Raw genomic sequence first — 26,992 nt, forward strand, 5'->3', positions numbered from 1 at the left:
CCTTCACTGCTGCACTCTCTGCTCAGCCTCTCCCTGCACTGTCCCTTTACTGATGCACTCTCTCCTCAGCCTCTCCCTGCACTGTCCCTGCACTGTCCCTTCACTGCTGCACTCTCCTCAGCCTCTCCTTGCACCGTCCCTTCACTGATGCACTCTCTGCTCAGCCCCCCATTGCATTCACTCATCTATCCATCCTTTCCCTCATCATTCCATTCACCCCTTCACTCATCCATTCATACTTTCACTAATCCATCCAGCTATGGCTTCCTTGTATAACACATTTTGTCTGCAAAATGTCTGTAATATACATTAAAAATAAATAAAAAAATAAACTATTTCCAAGATTGTCTTTAAAAATTAATCTAAGTGATGAGCGCAAAAATCTGTAGAACAGAGCTGGCTCTTTCACACCACACCTCCCCTTCACTCCCACCCCCTTTGAAAGGCTGGGGCCCTGGGCCAGAGTCCACTTTGCAGATGCCTTAAAAGTTCTCTGAAAAAGTAGAGCTAACTCTCACAGGAGGGGGTTAATTCACAGCGCTGAAATGCTTCAGCTGCAGTGGGAGGCAAGGGGTCTCCTCTACTAAAACTGAAAGCGTGTCTAACTTTCTGTAAGGCGAAACCGTTGCATTGTAAATGCTTGTTTAAATGGGCCCCACTTGAGGAAGAGCAGGTTTAAGTATTCGTCTGAACAATATGATACGCACCTTAGCACATCACTCTCTTCGGCTTCTTCATGTTCTTCCCCGCTTTCCAAGTCCATATATAGTACAGACCCAAACGGCAACTTGGGCTCTCCAGGGGTAAATCTGTAAACACAGCGATATTAATACCAGTGGCGTTCCACTAGCCACACAAAGATGACTTCATAATTCAACACAATTATATATTCAATACTTAGGCAAAGACATGCAGTTTTCAGGAGGCAGATGTGGAACAATTACATGATTCGATTCAGAGACATATACATGCTGAGGGGTTCTTCAGCAGGTCACTATTGGCTCCGATTATGGACTTGTACATTTGCAGATTGAAAAGAGAAGGTTGATGCATATAGCGGTAGGATCTATGATTTAGATCTCCTTGGAGTCTATTTTGTGTCTTATAGACATTGAACAGCATTTAAGTTGAACCTGATGGATAGGTACTATTGAAGGTTACAAGGCTCTAATCAGTTTTCAAGCAGTTAAGCATAATTTATTTTTATTTGTACATATCGTTATTAATTTTCATAGTAACAACAGCTGTCAACATAACCCCCCCACCCCTCCCACTTCACCCAAACCCTCCCAGAAAAGCAAAACACACTGGCGTCCCAGCATAACATTTTAAGTCACCTATTTAACATTGGCACATACTGCTCAGCTATATCACGTGTTTACGTTTAACAACTACACGTCCTTTACATTTCTCCATATCCAGTAGCTCCACATCATCACCCTCCTTCGTTTCTCCATTTGCCAAATGTATCTACGGCCGATTCCCATTCCACTGTTCCGCCCTGGTTTCGCTCTAGATATTTAAACTTTTATTGCATCCCACATTCAGCCAAGACCCATTGTAGCAGTTTTTTCCATTGCGTCTTCGTTGGTAGCTGACCCTGGATCCAGCACGATGCTATACATTTCTTTGCCACAGTCAGACCCAGTTTGATCGCCTTGGACATGGCTTAAACATACTTTGTCCTAAGCACAAGTCGTAGAAGACACAGTTGTGCCATTGTCTGTAATGCCACCGCTGTCAAACCATTAACTTTTTCAACCATTTTCGTCTAAACATTCTGTATTCTTGCACATTCCTACCACGTGTATGACTGGACCTATAGCCCTTTTACATTTGGGACACTGTTCTGCTGCATTCGGATTCATCCTATGCAACGGCTGTAGTGTTACATATACTGTGTGGACACACCAATAATTGATACGCTTCAGCTTTGCATTAAGGGTAGCCTTCATGCAGTTACTGAAAATTTACCACCAGACACGTTCCCCTATGTCCTCTCCCAAATCCTTTCCCATTATGTCTGGAGCATGGACAACTTCCAGTCTTTGGCAAAATAAGCTGTATAGCCTGAAAATGAGCTCACCTTCTTCCCTGCATCCCTACCAATGCATGGTTGAGAGGATGCACATTGGCATCTTGGGGGAAAGTCCGGCCCAAGCTTTTATACAGCCGCTGCAAAGCCCAAATAAGCCACAAAATATGTACTCATACTTGCCACTTATTGGAGGAAACAACAAATCTCATCAATCTTAACTCTTCATGCAAATGACCCAAACACTGCGGAAAGCACAAGTTACATTAGTTAGTATTAGATTCCTTACCTTAGAATATCCCCAGGCGTCAGACTGGATCCGGAAACTTTTGCGTAGCAGTACCCTTGCGTGTCGGTAGGCGTTGTCTGCGGCTCCGCGTCCGTCATCGGCGTCGTGGGCGCCGTGATGACGTCGTCGGAGTACTTAGACGCCGCCTCCGCGTGCTGACGTCAGTTCTTAGACACAGCTTTTCCGCACCAGAAACGCAGAGCCATGTTAAAAACCAACACTGGTGCCATTGAAACTAGGGCCCTGAAAGGGGGTAACCCTAACCCTAGATATCGGTTCGCAGAACGGGGAGGATGGGTGGGTCGGTAAGGAATCTAATACTAACTAATGTCTCTTACAGATATATCGTTACACAAGTAGTAACTTGTGCATCTGAAAGAGACACGTTAGTATTAGATTCCTTACCTTAGAATAGATACCCCAGCAATACCAACCCCGGTGGTGGGTCTGCGAACCAATAATCACACCAGAAAGTCCTGGAGGACAGAACGGCCAAAGAAGCCATCCCTCCGGACTTGGCTGTCCAGGCAGTAGTGTCTTGCAAACGTGTGCAGCGATACCCACATAGCTGCCTGACAGATGTCTTGTAAGGGCACTCCCCGGCCCAGGGCAGTTGTAGTAGCCGTGGCTCGGGTAGAGTGAGCCCGCAATCCAACAGGGGGCTCCTTTTTAGCCAAGGAGTAGCATGCCTGGATACACAAGATGATCCACCGGGAGATGGTCCTCTTGTGCACCGCTTTCCCCTTCTTAGCGCCCACGTAACCAACAAAGAGTTGGTCATCCACCCGGAACTGGCGTGTGCGATCCAAGTAAAATGAGAGCGCACGTTTTGGGTCCAGACGGTGGAGCCGCTCTTCCTCTTTAGAGGGATGCGGTGGCGGGAAGAAGGTTGGCAAGGTGATAGACTGCCCGATGTGAAAGGCCGTGACAACCTTGGGCAGGAAAGATGGCTTAGTACGCAACACCACTATGTCCGGATGGACAGAAAGGAAAGGTGGAGTACAAGAAAGGGTCTGGAGCTCACTCACTCTCCTGGCAGAGGTGATGGCAACCAGGAAAGCAGTCTTCAGAGTAAGAAGGCGGAGAGGACAGTTGTGAAGTGGCTCAAAGGGAGTGCACATCAGAAACGTAAGAACCAGGTTCAAGTCCCACTGAGGCATCACAAACGGAACAGGAGGGAATGTGTGTGTGATGCCCTTTAGAAATCTATTTACAATAGGGGACTTGAACAAAGAAGGTTGATCAGGCAGCCTTAGAAAGGTTGAAAGGGCAGAAAGGTAGCCCTTGATAGTGCCCAGAGCAGAGCCCTGCTGGGCAAGAGAAAGAAGAAAGAGAAGAACCTCAGAAAGAGGGGCAGCAAGAGGATCCACAGCCTTTGCTGTGCACCATGCCACAAATCTGTTCCACCTGCAGGCGTATACCGACTTTGTGGAGGGACGCCTGGCTGCCAGAATGACGTTACAGACTTCAGGAGGCAAGTCAAATGGCCTCAACTGTCGCCGCTCAATCTCCAAGCATGGAGGTGGAGACTGGACAGGTTCGGGTGGAGGACCGTCCCCTGCTGCTGCAACAGAAGGTCCTCCTGAAGAGGCAGACGAACCAGGGGATCGACTGACATACTGAGTAGCTCTGGGTACCAGTACCTTCGAGCCCAGTCCGGAGCCACAAGGATGACTTGGGCCCGGTCGCGCTTGATCTTCTTCAGCACTCTGGGCAGAAGTGGTATAGGCGGAAAGGCGTACAGTAGACCGCAGCTCCACTCGCGACGAAAAGCGCCTCCAAGCGAGTGCCGCCTTGGAAATTGCAACGCGCAGAACTGATGACATTGCGCGTTCTCTTTGGTGGCGAATAGATCTAACCAAGGCTCTCCCCATTGCTGAAAGAGGCCTTGCACCACTTCCGAGTTCAGACGCCATTCGTGATCCATCATACACCGACGGCTGAGCTTGCCCGCCCTGGCGTTCAGAGAACCTGCCAGGTGTTGAGCCACCAGGGTCATGCCCTGGCGTTCCAGCCATTGCCAGAGGTGCAGAGCCTCTTGGCAAAGGGTCCACGACCCCACCCCGCCCTGTTTGTTGCAGTACCACATGGCGGTGGTGTTGTCCGTGAACACCTGCACTACACTCCCCCGGACAGAGGGGAGGAATGCTTTCAGTGCTAGACGAATCGCCCGTAACTCCAACAGGTTGATGTGGAGCCGGGCCTCCGCCGGAGACCAGAGGCCTCTGATCTCCGCCTCTCCCATGTGGCCTCCCCAGCCCTGGAGGGACGCATCCATCACAACTACGTGCTCCGGTTGGGGAAGGGAGAGGGATCTGCCGCTGAGCCAATCGCGGTCCGTGAGCCACCACTGCAGCTGTCTCGCAGTGCCCTCCGAGACAGGACGTGGTCGGATAGGTTGCCCTGATGCTGGGCCCACTGAAACTTCAGGTCCCACTGCAGAGCCCGCATCCGCCACCTGGCGTGATGCACCAGCAGGATGCAGGAGGCCATCAGCCCCAGAAGCCGCAGCGTCAACCTGACCGAGACCCGGGATAATGGCTGAAAGATGGGAATCAGAGCCTGAATATCCCGGACCCGCTGTTCGGGTGGATAAACCCGAAACCGCGCCGAGTCGAGAACCGCTCCGATGAAAAGGAGCTTCTGAGAGGGGCACAGGTGTGACTTCGGCAAATTGATGGAGAACCCCAGCCGGTGCAGGAGATCTGCCGTAGTCTGGAGGTGGCTGACGAATGTCTGGGGCGAGCCCGCCTTCAACAACCAGTCGTCGAGGTAGGGGAAGACTGAAACCCCTAACCTGCGCAGATGAGCTGCGACCACCGCCATCACCTTTGTGAACACCCGTGGGGCGCTGGTAAGGCCGAAGGGGAGCACGGTATACTGAAAGTGCTCGTGGGCAACTGTGAACCGCAGGTAGCGCCGGTGGGCCGGCAGGACGGGGATGTGGAAATAAGCGTCCTGCAAGTCCAACGCTACCATCCAGTCTCCTGGGTCCAGGGCAGCTAGGACCTGAGCCAGTGTCAGCCTCTTGAACTTCTCCTTCCGGAGGAAGCCGTTGACGTTCCGTAGGTCCAAGATAGGGCGTAGGCCCCCTTTGTCCTTCTTGGGTACCAGAAAGTAGTGGGGGTAGCAACCACACCCTACTTCAGGCCCAGGAACGCGCTCGATGGCCCCCTTGGCCAAGAGGGCCGTAACTTCCTCCTGCAGAAGTCGCAAATGATCCCCCGATACACGGTGGTTCTGCGGTGGCATGGCTGGAGGAGTCGCCTCGAAGGGGAGGGAGTAGCCTCGTCGGACGATCTGCAGCACCCACCTGTCCGAAGTGATGGTGCGCCAGTGGAGGTGGTGGTGGCGAACCCTGCCCCCCACTGGCGTCACATGGGCCTGAAAGCACGGACTAGGAGGGTTTTGAGGCGGATGCTGCGGGGGAAGGTGTGGACTGACCTCGCCGTTGTCCCCGACCGCCGGGACGGCGGTTCCCACGGCCGCCACCACGTTGGGTATTACCCTGCGGAGCGTGGCTGGCAGCACGTGTGGGTACACCCCTTCCGTGGCCACGAAAGGAATGAAAGGCAGCTGATTGCTGGCGTGGGGCCGGGAGGCCCAAGGACTTGGCCGTAGCCCTGGAGTCCTTAAAGCGCTCGAGCGCATGGTCTGCCTTGTCGCCAAAGAGGCGACGGCCATCAAACGGCATGTCCATCAAGGTGTTCTGGACATCGGCCGAAAAGTTGGCGGACCTCAACCAGGCGTGACGTCTGACCGCCACCGTCGTTGCCATCGCTCTACCCAGTGAGTCGGTTGGATCCAGCCCACACCGTATAGAATATTTGGCTGCATCCCGGCCCTCCACAAGGGCTTGGCGGAGTTTGGCCCGTACCTCCAACGGACACTCTGGCAGCACTTCCGCAACCGTATCCCACAGAGAGTGGGTGTAGCGGCCCAAGAGGCATGCGGTGTTGGAAGACCGCAGTCCCAGACTAAGGGACGAGAAGATCTTTTTGCCGTACTGCTCGTATCTCTTGGATTCCCTGTCCGGCGGTGCCGACGGGAATGCGGTCTGGGAATTGGAGGCCTGGATGACCAGGCTCTCGGGGGTAGGGTGGGTGGACAGGAAACATGGGTCGCCCGGTGCTGGGCGGTGGCGTCTGGCCACGTTCCTATCTACGGGCGAACCCGTAGCGGGCTTGGACCAAGTGCCCAGAAGAACGTCGGTCAAGGCCTCATTAAAGGGCAGCAGAGGCTCGGCCGAGCTTGACTGCGGTTTAAGGACCTCAGTGAGGAGATTAGTCCTCACGGCCGCGACGGGGAGCTCAAGGCCCAAGGCCTTGGCAGCCCTCATCAACACCACACTGTAGGTTGCCCCCCTCCTCCGAAGCCACAGTAGGAGGGGAGACAAAACCAGTGTCTGGAGAGGTGTCTCTTCATCATTAATCTGCACGAATCTCAGAACACATGGACACAGTGCTGTATGCCATGGTATCAGCTGCGGCAAATATATATAGTCACTCTTCACCACTCTAGTAGCCCCCCCGCCCCTTGAGAATCATCTGAGAAGTGCTACCAAGTCTAGATATCGCTTCCGTGGTAATACGCAGGAGAGTCAACAATTTAGTGGGTTTCACAATCTGCTGCAGTAACCCAGTCACTGAAACTCCCTCCACAGTATCATGCCAAGGGACCACATATTACAACTATGTCACTCTAAAGCTCCAAAGTTCGAAGCCTGCAAGCCGCCCCTTCCCACGGGAGCCTCAGGATGTGCAAGGCTATTTACGCTCTACCAGTACCCCAGTATAGCTGCTGCTGTAGGTGATCCAGCTGGCAGAAATTTGGGATGGACGTGGGCATACGTTGTCACACATATAGTACCCGGGGTAGCAATCCTTTTTACTAAGAACAATGTGGCCCATTAGGGACAGAGGAAAATGCACCAATCTACATATACTTTTTTCCAGGAAATCTAATAACATGTTCACATTGCAAGTATGTACTTCATTCAGATCAGAGCTCATCTGGATCCCCAAGTACCAAACGGAGTAGTCTGTATTTGCAACTGAATACTCTCCCCTCCGTCCCGTAGTCAATTGTTCATGAGGTATATGATCGATTTGGTAATACTGAGTTTAAAACATGACTGCCTTCCCACTTTAATAATTGCATTCTCTATATTTTCCCCCAGGTAATCACCGGGTCCCTGATGGTCAACAGAATGTCATTGGTATACAGTGATATACTCATACCTTTCAAATAAATGCCCCCGTTTGTGTGTCTGAGTTGTTTCAGCTGTACCCGTGGTTCGATTAGTAGCATGAAATGTAACAAGGAGAGGAGCACCCCTGTCTCATACCTCTCGGAACTGCCCGCCTCCCTGAGTTTCCATTCCCCACCTTCACCCTGGCCATAATGCCAGTATACAGACGGCCCAGCCATCTCAGGAAATCCTATCCTAGGTCATATGCAACCAGAGTCCGCCTCATAAAGACCCAGTCCAGAGCATCAAGACTTGCAACTGCACTCTTCTCACAACTTCTTGCGGCTTGTTCCAAGATAAGGAACGTTTTTCTAATATTTTTGCTGTGAGCATCGTTTGTAAAATGCATCTTTTGCATTTAATATTTAAAATGAGATGGGGGAGGTTTAGCTACTGCGAAACAAAACGGCAGTATATTCCAATCTTTCCCCCATCAGAACATTCCATATCATCAAAATGTGTTGGCTATTGTTAATAACATGGTAAAAATAGCATTTTTTTTTCAAAACAAAATTTTATTATGTTGTTGAACGGACGTCTGACAAGCACAGCGCCCCGGACTTCGGAGAAGCTGTGAGCATTAGTGGAATAATCACATGTAGGCAATTCAAACAACAGTGTTTTCTTGTATGCGGAATAAAATAAAAGGTAACATTCCAACATCCCCCCTCCCATCGCCCTTCCACCCCCCCCCACCCGAGACCCCCCCACCCCCTGCAGAGTGGTTAGCTAGTCCATATACAAATAGGATGGCACGAAACATTTAGTGCGTACTCCTCATTCCCCGGGATCAGTGACCAATTGTCTTTCTTCTGCTTCGTCACGCGCTGGCGGTTCCAGCCATAGTCCTCTATAATCCGCCCACCTCTTCCAAATCTTATAATGTTTCCGGGGACAGCCCCTGGCCTCAAAGATCGGGCGTTCCAGTCCCATATAAAAATCCAGACCTCTTTTCCAGACTCCCACCAGGGGGGCCCTAGGGTCTTTCCAGGCTCTGGCCACATCTCTCTTAGCCACTGTGAGGCCCAGAAGCAGCAAATGGCGTTTGTAAACATTCCCCCCACTTGTTCCAAGACATGAAGTAGTCCCAACTGTGGCGAGCGGGGGAGCTCCCAGCCCAACACCTCAGATAAGCAGTCCCACACATCCGACCAGAACCTTCTCAGTCCGTCACACGACCATACTGTATGTATGAATGTTCCCACCTCTCGACCACATCGCAAACAATCCGGGAACGCAATCATGCCGGCCTTCCATAGTGTAATAGGCTCTATGTAAATATTTGAACTGAATGAATCGCAGGCGTACCGCAATTGCCGCTCCTCTTGGAGCCTCAAGCGCTTCCCTCCAGTCTTCCTCCTCAAGCGCCCCAACATCGCTCTCCCACTTAGTCCGTAGGCCATCCAGGGAAGAGGAGCAGTGTGTGACCAGAAATTTTTTTACTCTCCAATTCCCCCATAAACACCTTAGCTTCCAGCGGGCTAAATTCAGGCAGTGAGTCAAGGCCGTTCAGGGTGGGTGTGATAGCATGCCGGAATTGTAAGTATCGAAAGAATTGGTTCTGGGGCATGTCAAATTCCTCCCGCAACTCCTGGCACGACTTGAGGGTCCTGCCTTTGACGACGTGACCTAGGGCTGATATACCAATCGTGTCCCAGCCTCGGAACCCTTGCAGGGCCAAAAAGAGCATTTTTAAAAGATGTTTTAATTTCAGTTTCACGGCATACACGTATCTATATTCAACATGTTGTTTACATTTATACATCTATCGTGTATACATTTTGCTTAACGGCAATTTTTTAAGTGTACATCAACTAACAAACTCCTGCCAAAGAGATGGGGTAAAGGGCACCAGGCACTGCACTGTTTATTCCAAATTGCCATCTCCAGTAAGGTCCAGGCTGGATGGGGGACAATCAACATCGCATAACCGGAGAATGCACAACCATTCAACCATGGTGGACGGTCATATAAGGGGAATTGCAGCGCCCTAGTCAACGCATGCCATAAGTCCAAGATCTGTTGTAAGCTTAGTATCTGTTCTCACCAATTTCATTCTAACATGTTCATAGATATTCATTCCACTCCGCCACATCTTTTAGCCATGCATCTGCTCCGGGCATTCTAGAGCTGAACCAGAGGATCGCCAGTCGGCACCTGTCCAGCGGCAGTGTAAAATATATATATTTTTGTTCATTTAATGTATTTTTCGTGCGATAGGTCCCAATACCTAAAAAAAACACTTGCGACCTGAGCCGCAGCTCTACTCATAGCCTTGTCTTATACATGTCAGCCACTGGCCCCTATATTCTTGCACCTCGGGTATGTCCCTTTGAGATGGTGCTATGCAGAGCTTTAAGTGGGGCCCGGTCCAGCTGATGCTCAGCACCGGCAGTTCTATAAAGTTGGTGCTGAGACGGGTCTCTATCGGGCTCTCCATTTTTACCCTCAGGGTGAAAAGAAATCTTAACTCTGCAGCAGAGCTAACCTTAACTGACTTTGAGGTAACTTCAAAGAGACTTGTTATAGTTCTTTCACAGTCTCATCATTTAAGAACTGAAGCATTTTCTGTATTCTATACAACGAAGTCATAGTTGTTGCTTGTGTATCTTACACAAATAACAACCATTGGCAAAGCCAATAGCTCTGACTTGTAGGTGTAATTGACTTGTGTTCTATATCTGGATGCCATGACAGAAGCAGTAAAATATCCATCGAGCGACACACTATGCTAAGCACAGATTTTTATTTTGCGTATTTTAAGCCACGCCCTTAATTACATCGGCCACGCCCCTTTGAGAGCCCCCTAGTTTTTTCGTTCCATTTAAAGCCCTGGTGCTATGTCACATCCGTTTGTCTGCACCTGGGGCAGTGTGCAGGTTGCATGTTTTCAAGCTTGTAACTCTGCAGGGCTGGGACACAGACAGTGCAAATAATGAATTTGAATGATTGGAACATTACTATTGGTGAAAGCTTTACAAAGAAGGATTAGCGCATCTTGCGATTGTGCACCTTGGATGAACGGGAGCATCTGAGAAGAGTTACTCTGTGGAAAAGTAAATTTTGCCATGTTGTATGTGCCTACGTGTTCCCCATCTTATGCTATATGTGCATGATCGATATGCATGTATTCCCCTCTGATCGATTAAAGACGCAATTACAGTTGTGTCCATCTCTAGTATGCCAGTTTCCAGTCTTCGTGAAAACAACGAATATCAGGCCTATGTAAACCTGCGTTGCCACATTTTACAGTGTGCACGTTAAATTCACTGAATTGTCCCCGTTTCTAGGCCTCAAAAGGGCCCGGACTCAGATTCAGCTCCAGTCTCCTGAACCCTCTCCGAGGAGCGATACAGCCCCCACCTGTATCCCTGACCCTTAGCTTACTTCTTGCCACGCAGTGCCCGGCCCGGCCTGGCTCTGCCTCCCAGTCTGCCAAGAATATGTTATGTTTCCAGTTATCAGTTCAACCCTCCTTCTCTGCATTCCTAAGCTACTGAATCGCATCAATAGTTTCCGTCATGGTCTAGCCTTTATGTCTCCATGAAAGAGAAATACTGTATTAATATTCATAGAATATTCCTCACACACGCACTACATATAGAATTATGCATGCACCAGTCTTAGAGTCTATTAGCCTTTGCCCTGATAACTTTTGGATTCTATCAACATGTACCCTAAACATCAGATACTAGATATGCCTGGGTACATGTCGCTCTGACACTCCAGACTTTAGTCTCCTCTTCTAGCGCAGAAGTCATAGCCCCCAGTTCTCTCTGGTAACACGTCATTGCCCGTTTGCGCGCACCACTAGGTTAGAGGTCCCAGCTGCTCAGGTAGCCCCCTCCATGTTTCCGCCCCGTTTATGACATATTCTGTTACGTTTGCATCACATGTCTATGTATACGCCCTGTACACGCCTTCTTGTTACATCATTTTGCCCTTATCTTTCGCGACTGTTACGAACCACGCCTACTGCTACGCCTACTGTATTGAATGTAATGCATTTGTTTTGATATATATACTGTGCACCCATATTAAAAGTTACCCTTGTCCATTCCCAGATCCTGTCCCCGGCAGCTGCCATCCTATTCCCGTGCAGGCTGTCCTGTTCCTGTCCTTTATGCCTGATTAAAGCCTGTAAACTCTAGCTACCTCGAATTTTGACTCTTATTTATTGAGCTACCTGTTTATTGATTATTCTGAAAAATAGATCCGGTAATAAATTATTTATTTACCACATAATGGCGCCCGAATAGGGACTTGCCCTTTCCCCACGCGCCGGAGAAGCCACGCAGACCCCCTGATCCTCTGCAGCCGTGACGGAACCATACCGTGCACGTGCAGATATTTCTGCTTCAAGTATCCCTCAGGCCCACGGAGGAGACGGAGGTTGCGGTCCAGCATCCAGACGAGGCGGTGGAGGAACGCGGCGAGTCCCGACCAGAGCCCAAGCCGAGAGTCCAAGGTCCGAGGTATCCAGAGGCCCACCTGTAACTGAAGTCCGAAGTTCGTCCGTCCGTCGTCGTAGCAGTCCAGTCCAGTCCGAGGCCTTCCGTTCTTGCTGCCCGGTGAGTACCGTTGCTGGGGTAGTATCTAGACAGGGTCAATTAATTGTCTCTGGTCCGTGGGTTTGGGTACACAGATCCAACACGAAGTGTTCACCTAGGTGGACGCGGGTCCTGACGTGTCTCTTTATGGGACCGGTAAGTTTCGTACTGTTTTAGCAGTGCATCTAGTCATTCTAGTAAGTTCTGTTCTCAAGAAATTCATGTGGTTCTGTTCTCAGTATACCAGGTAATATTCTGTTCGAACTGTTATTCTAAATGTTATTCCATGTGTTTTCAATGTCGTGGTATGAGTGATTCGTTTTTCAGTTATTATTGTGTTTATTGTGTATTGTATTGTGTCCAGACTCCAGCCTAAGCTATGCCTCTATTCTCGAGGTTACGTCAATTAAGAACTAGAAAAGGTCTGCTCGAGGAAGCAGTTCCTGTCCCGCCTAGGGACAGTCCAGGTCATTTTATGTACCATAAGCATGGCATAAGTGCCATATTATATCTAGACTTATGGGTGGAGTACACCAAGGAATTAGAAGAGAAATATAGATGGCCCGTGTCAGGTACATGGGATGCCGAGTGTATCATGCGAGTAGAAGAAGCATTATGGAAAAAGAAATCCAGACAGTCCCAGAAAGATGCCATCGAGTTATGGCGCAAAGAATCTCATAGAAGAACAGAAAAAGAAATCAGAAAGACAGAATTAAGTAGGGAATCCTCAGAAAGAGCCCAAGAAAGGGAATTAATCGAAATAGGTGAACGAGTTAAAGCCGAACAGTCAGACAGACAGAGAAATGCCCTCATTAAGGGTATGTATCCTCTTCTTGCCGAGGGCTTGCCAAAAGCAACCCCGGAAGCACCATGTAATTTTCCGCCGCCATTAGTTCCGATTAAGCTGCGTCACAAACCGACCGCAGCTGATATTTTTCTCTCGTCCTATTTGGACGACACAGTCCCAGAATATGCAAATCCTGTTCCGCCAGCTCCCGTAAATAATGTAATTCCTGTTCCTCCAGCCACCGGGGCACCCGTTGCAGCACCTGTTACGGTACCCCCGGTCCAGCCCGCAGTACAAGTACCCGCTACATCAGTCACTCTGCCAGCCCGTACGATACCCGTCGACGATTCTAGTTTAGGGGCCTCGGGGGGAAGTCCTCCTGGAACCCCGCCTCAACACAAACGTGTGACATTACTCGAGCTACATGCCCGAGCGTTACAGCGTTCGCCCAAACATCAGTCAGTTGCAGATATCAAGCGAGCTCTTACCGAATGCCGTTATGATCCAGTCCCAGGCGATGATGATATGGTCCTGTATTCATTGCGTGTAAGACGGGTGACCGAATATTTGGACACCCTACCAAATATGAAAGAATATCTAGACAGAATATATCGTTTCATCCGTACAGGAGTAGATCCAGACAGTATTGGCGAAGCCATGTCTCAAAGAAAAGTCGAGATCCAGCTCATGCTTTTAAAGTTTCTAATTAATTGTTTGATAAGAGAACAAGATTATCCGGATAAAGATCCGGAAGAAATGAAAGTCCTGACCAGGTGGAGTGACCATATAGCCGAGGGAAGACACAAGACACTAGGTAGTATAGAGAGTATGTACAAGAAAATTCGTAAGGAAATAATAAGGTTACACGAGAAACGCAAAGCAGCACAAGTGTCCGAGAAAGAAAACGACTCTCCTACCGAAGAGGTAGACGACGAGAATCCCACCAGAATAGCGTATGTAGGTAGAACTAGACTTCCCGACCGACATTCACGCCTAGAACACAAGAAAGTTTTTCCTTCTCCAGCACCAGAACAAGGTTCTCTTGAGCAAGTATTTCAAGCTACCGATCACATTCTGAGATCACGAATCGGTTACAGTGAACTTAGTACCATGCATGAACAAGAACTAGCCCGATCAGCAGTCCGATGGATTACTGATTCTACCACTTTTCCAGACGAAATAGTGGCACAAATGTTTCTGAAACTGCCCCCAGCCGAGCAGCGACTGGTGGGTATGTATATGATCCAGCACCTCATTACACTGTATGAGGGACAACATTCTGATCCAGGTCCGTTACATGATGTTCTGAACGAGTTGCTCCAATATAGATGGAGAGGTTTAGGTACCGATTTAATTAGTGTCATTCTAGAACAGCGCCACAAATATAGAACGTTTCTGAATCCGCATTTTGTTCACGTCTCACCTCCAGAAAGTAAACCGTTTTACATAGATAGACAGCATCCGTTACGAGAAGTACACCCAGTTAGGACAGCGGGTGGTGAAATGGAACGAGTATTTGTTTACACCCCTATTACAAAGATGGAACTCTTAGAGATGAAAAAGTTAATTCCCTGTCACGACAAAGATCCAGCAGGGTTCCACCGTGAATTAAAAGACATGCTCCGTATGGGAGAATACACGTATCCTGATATCATTAAAATGTTAAAGGTCCTGTTGCCCGCAGGGGTATATGAAAAACTCAAGGAAAAAGAATGGGAGGTGGGAGAGAAAAAGATTGATTGGACAGCTCTAGAAGCTGAAGATAAAATACGAGTACCAGGTACCGGTCTAGGGGCTAAGGTTAAAGAATTGCCCGAGTTATTGATTCAGGTTTTGCCAAGGTTACTAGCCACGAAAAAGGAAGATTGGGATGCAATCTCAGCATGCAAACAGAAACAGGATGAAGATACTAGTGATTTTTATTCTAGATTTGAAAAATGTTTTATTATTAACAGTGGTCTGAAGACAGGTAGTGAGTCGTACCCTCATCTTTTTGTTACCAAACTAGTCGAGAATTCAAGTCCACAAGTTAAAAATCGAGTTTTGAAAGTCGAAAGTACCTGGCAAGCTAATACCCCGTCGCAAATGCTCCAGATGCTCCAGTATCACCAGAATAGAATCAGGGAAGAGCAAGAACATGAAAGGAGACGTATGAAAGATACGAAAATGAAAGTATTAGTTGCACAATCTGTTCCACAAGACAGTCAGAAGAGGGGTCCGAATCAAGCCAGTCATCCTGCAGCTCCCGTTAAAGGGACTTGCAATTACTGTAAACAGCCAGGTCATTTTATAAACGAGTGTGCAGTTCTGAAACACAACATAGCTACTGGTAAGACTAAAGAAAGACCACGTCCGCCTAGACAAGAACAAGTTTCACAGACTTCTCAGTCACCACAGAATGCACAGCAGACAGTTCCAGCACCGCAGCCAATCCCTGCAACACAGCATGTTACACAGCAGATGTACCAATATGCTCAGTCAGAGTATCCAGAGTATCAACAGTATTCATGAAACAGCCTAGAGAGGGAGGTAGGCTTGCCTCTCATCGAGATACCTGTAGATCAAGAGGGTCCCTATGTACACAGTTAAGTATTAGGGAAAGACAGAAAGTTTTTGATTGATACAGGGGCAAGTAGGACTACTATCAGTCATGACGAGGTTCCAGGGGCTCCGCTCTCAGGCTCTAGAAATGTTTCCCTTGGATTTTCAGGAAAGCCTATTGTTAATGAAATTTCGAAACCAGTTACTCTAGAAGTTGGTCCATTGTCCCGAACTACTGATTTGTTACTTACGAAGTCATGTCCAGAAAATTTGTTAGGCATTAAAACGTTAAAAGAATTAGGTGCAGTAATTTGCTGCTCCCCAGAAGGAATCCGATTGTTTTTACGTGACTTTAAAGGTCACTATGTATTACGTGATTTTGATCCAAGATTACTGAATGTTCCACAGCATTTATGGGCGCAAGGTCCAACTGATGTAGGATGTATGCACATCACACCCCATCGTGTGACTCTCAAACAAGGAATAGTTTTGCCAAGAATCAGACAGTACAGATTGCCACCTGAGGCTGTAGCAGCCTTATCCAAAATTATTGACGAACTTATTGCTCAAGGAGTGGTTGTAGAAACTGACTCCAATGTATGTAATTCTCCTATCATTCCAGTCATGAAACGTACTGATCCAAATGCACCTCCAGTATATCGATTAGTGATTGACCTTCGAGAGCTTAATAAATGTATCATACCCCAGTATCCAGTAGTCCCAGATATTTCTTCTCTATTGACAGCCATTGATTCTGAAGCTACATTTTTTCACAGTTATCGATCTCAAGAATGCATTTTTCAGTGTCCCGATTCATCCAGACAGCCAGTACCTTTTCGGTTTTTGTTTAAATGGAAGGAGCTATAAATTTACACGAGCTCCTCAAGGTTTCACAGAAAGTCCTAGTATTTACAGTCAAGCACTCAAGAGACAACTAGACAATATTCACATGCCAACTGACACTGCCCTGCTCCAGTATGTCGATGATCTACTGATCACAGCCCGTTCTGAACGTGACTGCGAGCGTGCGTCGCTTACAGTTCTGTATTTCCTGGCCGAGCAGGGGCACAAGGTGTCCCCTTCCAAATTACAATTCTGTGTCCAGCAAGTGATCTACTTAGGCCACTTGCTGTCCAAGTGGGGGAGGCAGTTGACACCAGACCGTATCCAGTTAATAGCGAGTCTTCCACAGCCCAAGACACAGAAGGAGGTACAAGCTTTTATTGGCCTTACTTCTTATTGCAGACAATGGATTCCTCAGAATGCATTTCTAGCCAAGCCACTGATACAGTTAACGACACAGGAGGCAGCCGTATCGACTGTCCTCCCTTGGACATCTGAACATACACTTGTTTTGAATGAATTAAAGAAAGCCTTATGCCAAGCACCTGTACTAGCAACACCGAACTACAGTAAGCCTTTTACACTTTTTGTCACAGAACGTGATGGTACTGCATTATCAGTTCTCACACAAGATCAAGCAGGACAATACAAGCCCTGTGCTTATTTTTCAAGCACATTAGATCCAGTAGCCCAGGCGCTGCCTGCGTGCCTCAAGTCAGTTGCAGCCACAGCTCTAGCAATCAGACAAAGTGATTCCATAGTGTTAGGACACTCCCTGACAGTACAAGTTCCACACTCCGTGGAAGTTCTTTTAAATCGAACACAGACTCAGCACTTGACAATTGCACGTTTAACAGGTTATGAACTGACACTGTTCCAGCCACACATAGAAATCAGACGCTGCAACATTCTAAATCCTGCTACACTGTTACCGTCCGTTACTTCAAATCCTGCCACACATGACTGTGTGGAAGTTGTTAACACTATGACTAAGCCAAGACAAGACCTGACAGACATTGCATTACCTAATCCCGACCTGACACTTTATGTGGATGGTTCATGTATAAGAACAAGTACAGGAGAACTAGTAGCCGCGTATGCAGTGACTACTGAAACTGAAGTTATAGAAACACATCGTATTGACACCCTGTCTGCTCAAGCAGCAGAGCTAGTCGCTCTGACCCAAGCCTGCATACGTGCCAAGAACCTGAAAGTAAACATATATACAGATTCACGTTACGCATTCGGAGTCGTACACGACTTTGGAGTACTCTGGCAGGAGAGAGGTTTCATGACTTCTCATGGAACCAAGATTCAGCATGGTCTCCTCATTCAAGCTCTGTTAGATGCAATACATTTACCGACAGCTATCGCTATCATGAAGTGCAAGGCACATACGAAAGTTACTGACATCATTTCCCAGGGTAACGATCTAGCAGATCGAACAGCTAAGCTTACAGCTCAGACTCTAGACATTCCAGTTAACACAACACAGACATTCAATCCAGATCAGACTATTTGTATGACAGTCAAGGACCCTACACAAGATGTCATAGACATACAGTTACATGCTACTCCCGAGGAAATCAAGAAATGGTCCGAACAAGGAGGGGTCCAGACAGATCAAGGATGGTTGACGAAGGGAAAAGCCACATGGTTTCTCCCCGACTCTATGGTTCAAGTCATTATTAATACCGCACATAGTCCAGCACATCTAGGAGAAAAAGCTATGTTAGACAGTATTCAGAACCTTTGGTTCAACAAACACTTACGAGCTGCAGCCAAGCAGAAAGTCCGTACCTGTATGATATGTTGTCAGTTCAATCCAGGTAAAAGTGTCCCGGTGGAACAAGGTGGATTCCAACCTCCTGACCACCCTTTTGAAGTCCTCCAGATGGATTATATTCAGATGGAGCGATGTCGAGGTTTCAAGTATGTCCTCGTAGTTGTATGCGCTTTGTCCAGGTGGACAGAAGCATATCCAGTTCCAGATTACACAGCCGCGACCACTGCCAAGCAGTTGGTTCGTGAATTCTTTCCCCGCTATGGACTCCCTAGGGTCGTGTATTCTGATAACGGCCAGCCATTCTCATCTGAACTTATGAAACAAGTTTCCCTTCTGTTAGGGTACCAGTGGAAGTTCCATTGTGTGCGCCATCCTGAAGCAGCCGGTCTCGTAGAGAGACATAATCAGACCCTGAAAATCCGTATTGCCAAGATATGTAAAGAGAAAGGTGTAGACTGGCTAGTTGCCCTGCCAGTTGCTTTATTCTATATGCGGATGGTTGCACATTCCAGATCAGGTCTGTCCCCTTATGAGGTCGTATTCGGCCGCCCCCCAAATATGTGGGGTACACCTAGACCCCGCAGTATTACAGATGTTTCCAGTAATATGCTGACAGATTACCTAGCTTCCTTGATGTCTGCCCTACACTCTTGTCGTTCACAGGTTGCCGCCGCATTTCCAGACAACACCGAGGTGAAACCGCATGAAGTCATTCCAGGCAACCTCGTGTTGGTGCGGAACTTTGATCGTTCAAGTCCGCTGGAGCCCCGCTGGAAGGAGCCCCGGATGGTCTTATTAACTACAAGGACAGCAGTGAAGTTGGAGGGCAGGAAAGGATGGGTCCACCTGTCCCACGTCAAAAAATTCCATGGACTTCGTGAAAAATCTTTTGCTAAGGACTGTCCTATTACTAAAGACTGCCTAAAACCAGACTCCGAACTTGATTCTGAACATAAAGTTCCTTTGTTAGAGGAAAGTCCGCAGCAGGAGTATAAAGAGAAACTCCGGTCTAGTAAAATAAGTCAGCCAGTTTAATTGTCTAAGTCCCTCTCGGGTGAAACGGTTAGACAGGTCCCTGACATGTATGAGATAGACCCCCATAGTGAGAGAGTTAGTCAAAACTCTATACGATGTATTATCATTCTAAGTTTTTTGCTATTTTTAAGTTTAATGGTTACCTGCACAAGTTATGCATTACATTTATGTTTTCCAAGTTCACATGTAAATAAGTTTTATAATGTTACAGTAGAGCACACATTTAGTGATCTGCCTCCTCACGAGCTATCCTATCGTCTTGCTATGCGCAATAACACATTCATCAGAATGTTACACTATTCACACCAGACCAGCAATGCCACTAATTGTTGGGTGTGTGGTCGACTCCCCCCTTTCCAGACACCGAAGGGAGTTCTGCCACTTTTTCCTTATCCGTTTTCACATAATGGTTCGTGAGGAGCATGGTCCACGTTAACATCATCCTCAAATGATATGTCCCTTCTGAACAGAACATGTTTTCCAGACAAGCAAGGTCTCCCCCATAGAACAGGGTTAGATCTAGAAAATGAAGTATATGATTTAGGTAATTATTCTTCGAATTTCATGGTCCTGAATGTTCAGTCCGATACTACTCCACATTTGCCTGCTATTTCAGTACTACCAGTCAAGGGGGAATTATGTGTCAAAAAGAATGGTTCCGTACATGTGGGACATAGTGATTGTACTACTACTATCGAGTATAGTGACAGTGGGAAATCTATTTTCAAAGCCTCACGTCATTCTTATTTTGTTTGTGGTCAGACCGCATATGTTCGTCTGCCCCTCGATTGGGATGGAACATGTTATATTGCCTTCCTACTGCCACCAGTTTTTCTAGCCCCATCTGATTATCACAGAAACACACATCTAGTACACGTCAGACCTAGAAGGGAGATCGAGTCCCCAATTGTCGATCAAACTGAAACTACTCTAGAACAGTATCAAGATTTTAATAAAGGTTTCTTCTTCTTTATAGGCCCTGTCCAGAATAGTAAGTTAATACGTAGGTTAACCAGAACCCTTGAAGCAGTAGTGAATGCGACTACTTCTGCTCTAGGTAACTTAACTGAAGAGCAATCTGCTATGAGATTTGTCGTGCTCCAAAATCGTCTCGTTCTTGACGTCATACTGGCCGATAGAGGAGGAGCATGTAGAGTCATCGGATCTAGTTGTTGCATTTTCATTCCTAATAACGCGCCGTCTGTTTATTCAGCTATAACCAGACTTCATAAAATTGCTCATCAGTTACACCAGAATCCAGGCACCTGGACATGGTCCGGTTGGCTCTGGAGTATTATATCTGCCTGGGGATGGAAAGTATTGTCATTCCTAGGTATTGCAGTAATGATTATATTCAGTTGCTGCCTCTGTATACAATGTGGCCCTGCGATTTGCGGCATTTGTGCTACCTCTTGTATTCCTAGTCCTAGTCCTAGATCCCGTTCCAAGACAATTCGAGACGAGCAAATGATGCTATATGAAATGATAGATGGTATCATGAATATAGATGTTTCCTGATGGAAACGTAGGGCACAAGGAGGGAATGTGGAAAAGTAAATTTTGCCATGTTGTATGTGCCTACGTGTTCCCCATCTTATGCTATATGTGCATGATCGATATGCATGTATTCCCCTCTGATCGATTAAAGACGCAATTACAGTTGTGTCCATCTCTAGTATGCCAGTTTCCAGTCTTCGTGAAAACAACGAATATCAGGCCTATGTAAACCTGCGTTGCCACATTTTACAGTGTGCACGTTAAATTCATTGAATTGTCCCCGTTTCTAGGCCTCAAAAGGGCCCGGACTCAGATTCAGCTCCAGTCTCCTGAACCCTCTCCGAGGAGCGATACAGCCCCCACCTGTATCCCTGACCCTTAGCTTACTTCTTGCCACGCAGTGCCCGGCCCAGCCTGGCTCTGCCTCCCAGTCTGCCAAGAATATGTTATGTTTCCAGTTATCAGTTCAACCCTCCTTCTCTGCATTCCTAAGCTACTGAATCGCATCAATAGTTTCCGTCATGGTCTAGCCTTTATGTCTCCATGAAAGAGAAATACTGTATTAATATTCATAGAATATTCCTCACACACGCACTACATATAGAATTATGCATGCACCAGTCTTAGAGTCTATTAGCCTTTGCCCTGATAACTTTTGGATTCTATCAACATGTACCCTAAACATCAGATACTAGATATGCCTGGGTACATGTCGCTCTGACACTCCAGACTTTAGTCTCCTCTTCTAGCGCAGAAGTCATAGCCCCCAGTTCTCTCTGGTAACACGTCATTGCCCGTTTGCGCGCACCACTAGGTTAGAGGTCCCAGCTGCTCAGGTAGCCCCCTCCATGTTTCCGCCCCGTTTATGACATATTCTGTTACGTTTGCATCACATGTCTATGTATACGCCCTGTACACGCCTTCTTGTTACATCATTTTGCCCTTATCTTTCGCGACTGTTACGAACCACGCCTACTGCTACGCCTACTGTATTGAATGTAATGCATTTGTTTTGATATATATACTGTGCACCCATATTAAAAGTTACCCTTGTCCATTCCCAGATCCTGTCCCCGGCAGCTGCCATCCTATTCCCGTGCAGGCTGTCCTGTTCCTGTCCTTTATGCCTGATTAAAGCCTGTAAACTCTAGCTACCTCGAATTTTGACTCTTATTTATTGAGCTACCTGTTTATTGATTATTCTGAAAAATAGATCCCGTAATAAATTATTTATTTACCACAACTCCGGCACGTTTACAGTGAACAGCAGCAAATGCAGGAGGTCTGCTGTAGTCTGGACGTGGGAGACAACAGTCTAGGGTGAGGCAGCCTTCAACAGCCAGTCATCAAGGTAGGAGAAGAATGTAACCCCTAACCTGCGCAGATGAGCTGCTACCACCGCCATCACCTTGGTGAACATCCAAGGGGCGCTGCTAAGGCCAAATGGATTCACAGTGAACTGAAAGTTCTTGTGGCCTACCTTGAACCTCAGATAACGCCTGTGACCAGGCAGGATGGGGAAGGGAAAATACGCATCCTGCAAGTCCAATGATACCAGCCAGTCTCCTTGGTCTAGGACAGATGTTAATTTTGAAAAAGTTTATGTAATTGTACGCAATGATATATGTGCATGAAAATAAAATCCAATCAATTTTGTCAAAATCACCAGATATGATCTCTCCATCAACCCCGAGTCAGAAATATGTGGTCAGGCAGGCCCTCCGACCTAAGTCTGAGGCAACTGATTAACAGATCACAGGTATAGTGGCACGTAACCAGCAGGACAAAAGCAAACTGGAAAAATCCAAATTAATCCCACAGATCGGCATCAACACTACAATGGTCCGGGGAGTTAGGCCCCAATGAAAGCCATAAAGAATATATGGTCTGGGTGTTGGTCATCACAAACTCCACAGCTCCATAATGCATTTACTGAAATCTGGGAAGTTTGGTTTTAAACTTCTCAGCACATTAAACTTACACTGATGCCAGTGTGGAATTTAACGTAAAAGGCACTCTAAGGGCATCTTAGAGATCCCCCAGAAAAAAGACCAGCCCTGTTGTTGTTCCTGAATGGATGCCCGCCATTTGCACCACCAGACGGGTGTCTGGACCCCTGGGAAGAGGGTCTCCGCTCTCTGGGTCCAGAAAAAAAGCACATCCTGGGCAGATGTGTCATATCTCCTCTACCATTATGGGCTGGATCCACAAAAGGGAAGCTTCAAAGGCCTGTCGCCTTTGTTAGCTGGCCCAACCTTTTGCTGCCCCCAGCAACTCGCTCCCACCGGTTCTGGCCCCCACTTTGGGCGGAGAATCGGCGGGAAAGTCAAGCTAGGAGGAAAGGTGTGCCCACCTTTGCCAACCTCACCCTTCAGGTGCAGGAGGCGAGAACAAATCACAGTCCCCTCCATCTTGAAGATGAGGGGACCCCCCTCCCACTGGTGGGTGGCATAATAGGGGGTAAATAAAGTATTTCCTGAGGATTTAACATCTTTTTAATGGTAGTGCTGAGTCAAGTAAACAGCAGCAAAGTGCTGCTGATGACCAGGGGGCCGCATGCCCCGGGCCTAACGTTGAGTATCAGTGCTGTATGCTGTATTTGAAGATCTGTGGTCTGTTTTTGATAACTTCCATTTTCATTATCTTTGGAGCTCATTGTGTGAATTGAGAATCGCCCCATCTGACGTGCTTAGCACTTTGCTAAAACTAAACAATGGCATTTATGCCTTGGTCCTTTGAGGTCCATCTGGAGAAAACACAAGGCCATTTAATCCCTGTTCATAATGGTGTGCGTCGAAGTCGCTCACTCGCTCCACTGTTTTTTTCACTGTGTATAAATCAGGTGGTGGAGTTTGTGAGCACCAATATCAATGATTATCCACAGTTTGGTGGCTCCAAGATCTCAAACTTGCACTTTCAGATGATGCCCTACTGGTTTCGAAAGAAACTGAAGAATTGTGCATACTAAAAGGGCTGGCCATCAACATATATAAAATGAAGTTAATGATTCCCATACAATATCAAGTCTTCAAGAACTTGCGGTTGGATAATTCACCCTTGGAGAAAGTCAAAGATTGTGGGTACTTACGCCTAAAAATGTTATCAGGCCTAAAATGGAAGAACCAAACACTTTGCCAGAAAGAATGGCCGATGGATGGTTTATCCCGTTCTGGATTTATACAAAGGGCAATGTAAAAATGCCTCACTCTATGGAGCTGAAATATGGAGCTATAACATCGTTACTTTACTGTCCATATGGGAGGCAGGCTTTATGAAAGATGATTTGTGCTTTTGATCTAGTACACCATCCACACCCCGTTTTTGATGGAGCTTAGTATTGTTTATGTATGCTTTGCCACTCTTGGACCTCTCTATTGGTTAGACTTGGGGTGCTGCAGAGTTAGGTAAGGCTGGGCTCAGTGGGGGTAGCTTACTGGGCTGGGAGGCCTGAGTAAGGCTGAGCCTTCTTTCTCAAAGGTTTGTGTACCAAATTCAGACTAGGCATTTTGACCCTGAACAAGTGATTTCTAATTGGGGCTCGTCTCTTAATTAAGCCATGTACTGTTATGACTGTACCAATCAGACGGATGGTAAAATAGATTTTGTTCTATGAATTCTGAACGCCATTCTGATGGAAAATGTAAGTAGATACAGGGTTTGGAAACTAACAAGCACTTTTTTTTATGTATCGCTATTTTAATTTGAAGCATGGGTGATAAGGTGTTTTTATATTATTTGAGGTATCATTATAATAAAGTTTGTGCAAAGACAGTAGCGTGTAATGTGTGTAGCATCTTCCCCTGCCAGACAGCATTCAGATACATTTTGCCACACAGGAGTTGTTTGTTATTAAGCATTACTTTATTCCTCAGCATACAGTCACTCATTGCGCATTCCATCATACTTCACATTAACCACACCCTAACATCTCCTGCATATTGTGTATCCTCTTCAGAGTGTCGCCCAGAACCACGAGGGCCCTAGAGCGCATGACATCAATGATACCACGTCGTCATTTGCTGTATATTATTTGTGCTGCTGGCTCAGTGATAGTTTTTTGGGGTCTCTTTTTGGGAATGCTCATATGCAGTGCTTTTGTACAGCGCAATCTATTGATAAATAAATACTTTATAAATATATATTTTTAAGTTTAAGCATTATTCTTAACGTGAGCATGTAATTTCAAAAGCTAGATTATGATAAATGATACAGGATATTACTGATCAATGTTTTCTGATATATTTGCTCATATGTTCCATTTCTTAAAGATCAGTTATACCGGAGCACCTTTCTTCATCTAGTCATCGAGGACAAAAATCTTCTACAGCAGAGTTCTCATAAGGGCCAGCAGGGGTCGCCGGCGGCACATTACTGAAAGCGAGGAGGGATTCCTGAGACGGGGAAAGCGGGCATCCCTCACTCTCCGCGAGTCTCCCGAGACGGCATGCTGGAGAAGGTGGGTGGCAGGATCTCCTTTCTGAAGCTTTATTAATCCCCGCCATGGAAACGCACGCGGCTCCATTTTTACGGTTCAGGAGGCGGTTGAGCTGTTTCAGAGAATACACCCGGGATTTCTCTTCGCTCAGACTTCTCAGTAGCTAGGATACATTCGCGATTTCACAACATACAATTTAGAGGTGCAGAAACGCTGTAAATAACCACCAAGGCCGTTGCTTTGAGCATCCCCGGAGCTGGTTGTTTCTGAGCCGGGCTGGGTGAGCAGATGGGGCGGCTGTGTCCCCCGAGCTTTGCTTCTTTAGCCGCGGAGTACGGTCCGCCCAATCTCTCCACAAGTAAGCTAGTCGTATGTCAGTTTTGACAGGCGATCAAAGGATTTATAACTATCAGAGCCCGACTCCTTGTTCTTTTTTCACCCCTTTCTTTCCTGCCTTTTTCTGTCACCTTCTCTCTTGTTTCCAGTAAATAACGTGATGTGGGGTTAGCTAAGTAAATGTGTCATATTGCCTCGACACTGCTGTACAAACTGCGACTGGCTAACCTTGTAACAGAAATGCTAATGTTTTTGCATACAATGAATAAAACACTTTGAAATCATCAGATAGCTAGAACTTGAGAGCATATCCGTCAGTCAAGGCCGGCGGTACCTCAGCCGACAGTAACACCGAGTCATATAATAAATGACTCAGTCACCCACTGACTACAACTCACAATGTATACGTATGTATGCTACCAAGAGCTCAAGTGACGTGGGTGACGCCGTCATCCAGTCCTGGCTAATAACTCAACCGAATTTGGCCTGGTTGTTTTTTGGCTCCAATGAACTGAAGCGAAGGCTGACCGGAGGGGTGACACGTGACTTGGTGCTGGTGCGTATAAGGCATGGAGCAGGCGAGGGAGTAATGGGGGCTGCGCATAGCAGGCAGTGCTCGATGCGCATTACAACAGCATGAGAGCAGTCACCCTAAGTGCAATGGGGTTTGAAAGGACCAGGGAACCAGAGACTTATCAGGGACCTTGCGTGAACAGTCTATTACAAGAGTAGCACAATAATAAATGTTAAGTAACCAACTAATTCATTTATTGACATTAATCCAAAACACTTTATACAACGAAAACATGATGCTGCAGTGGGGGCAGGTGAAAAATATGTTCGGTGCTCTCTCGTGGGAGTAACACACGTAGCAACAGTGATCAGAGTGCGCATGTAAAAACAAGAATAACACCGCCTGCCAATCAGTTATAATCAATGTAGAGCGGGCCAGACTGGCCGTAGCGGGCATCGGGCGTTTCACCGGGAGGCTGGAAGGGTGCAGGCCGGTTTTGCGGCGGTGCTGCAATTTTGACCCCCAGAGAAACAGAGTAGCAAGCAAGTGTTTACAGACTCCAGGCAGTGCTTCGCCAGGGGCTGGTGGAAGAAAATTGCCAGGGGTGCTTTGGGTTCCCACTACGGTCCACAGCGACGTTTCAATCCCAACACCAGGATCCTTTTCAGGACTCTGGAAATAACCGAGCCGTGATCATAAGCTGAACAACGGTTATGGCAAGAATCCTGGGAAGAATTACACCGCGAGTCTGTGCTCCTTCTGGACGCTTTCACAAGATGTTAAATCTGCATATGCCTGTTTCCTAGGAAAGATTCACCTACAATCAGTGCTTTAAATGGGCCCGAACTGCCCACTACTGAGTACCAGCACTTTTTTATTTTGAAAGGGGGGGGTACCAACACAGCTCAAGTGTGACGTAATATGTTTATTTGGAGAGTAAAGGCACTTCTCAGAAACAAGCAAGTACTCAGGTTCAGAGTTTACCTGCACTTCTATTTTTCCATTTCAAGCACTGCCTACAATCCCCAACAGTCGTTAACTGTACAGTACCCAGACTCCTGCCACCAGGAATTGTGTCCACACTGAACAGGGC

General features: G+C 47.2%; 1 protein-coding gene across 2 annotated transcripts in view; it reads right to left on the minus strand.

Annotated features, from left to right (window-relative positions):
* HYDIN (HYDIN axonemal central pair apparatus protein) overlaps positions 1 to 26,992 on the minus strand; it is a 3,619,565-nt gene that overhangs the window by 2,527,395 nt on the left and 1,065,178 nt on the right. For both annotated transcript variants that reach the window (XM_078670948.1, XM_078670947.1), the window contains exon 24: positions 708 to 809. In XM_078670948.1, the coding sequence (XP_078527074.1) occupies positions 708 to 809 (102 nt within the window). The remainder of the gene's footprint in view (positions 1 to 707; positions 810 to 26,992) is intronic.

This window comes from Lissotriton helveticus, chromosome 12 (genome assembly GCF_964261635.1).
Source record: "Lissotriton helveticus chromosome 12, aLisHel1.1, whole genome shotgun sequence".
Lineage (NCBI taxonomy): Eukaryota > Metazoa > Chordata > Amphibia > Caudata > Salamandridae > Lissotriton > Lissotriton helveticus.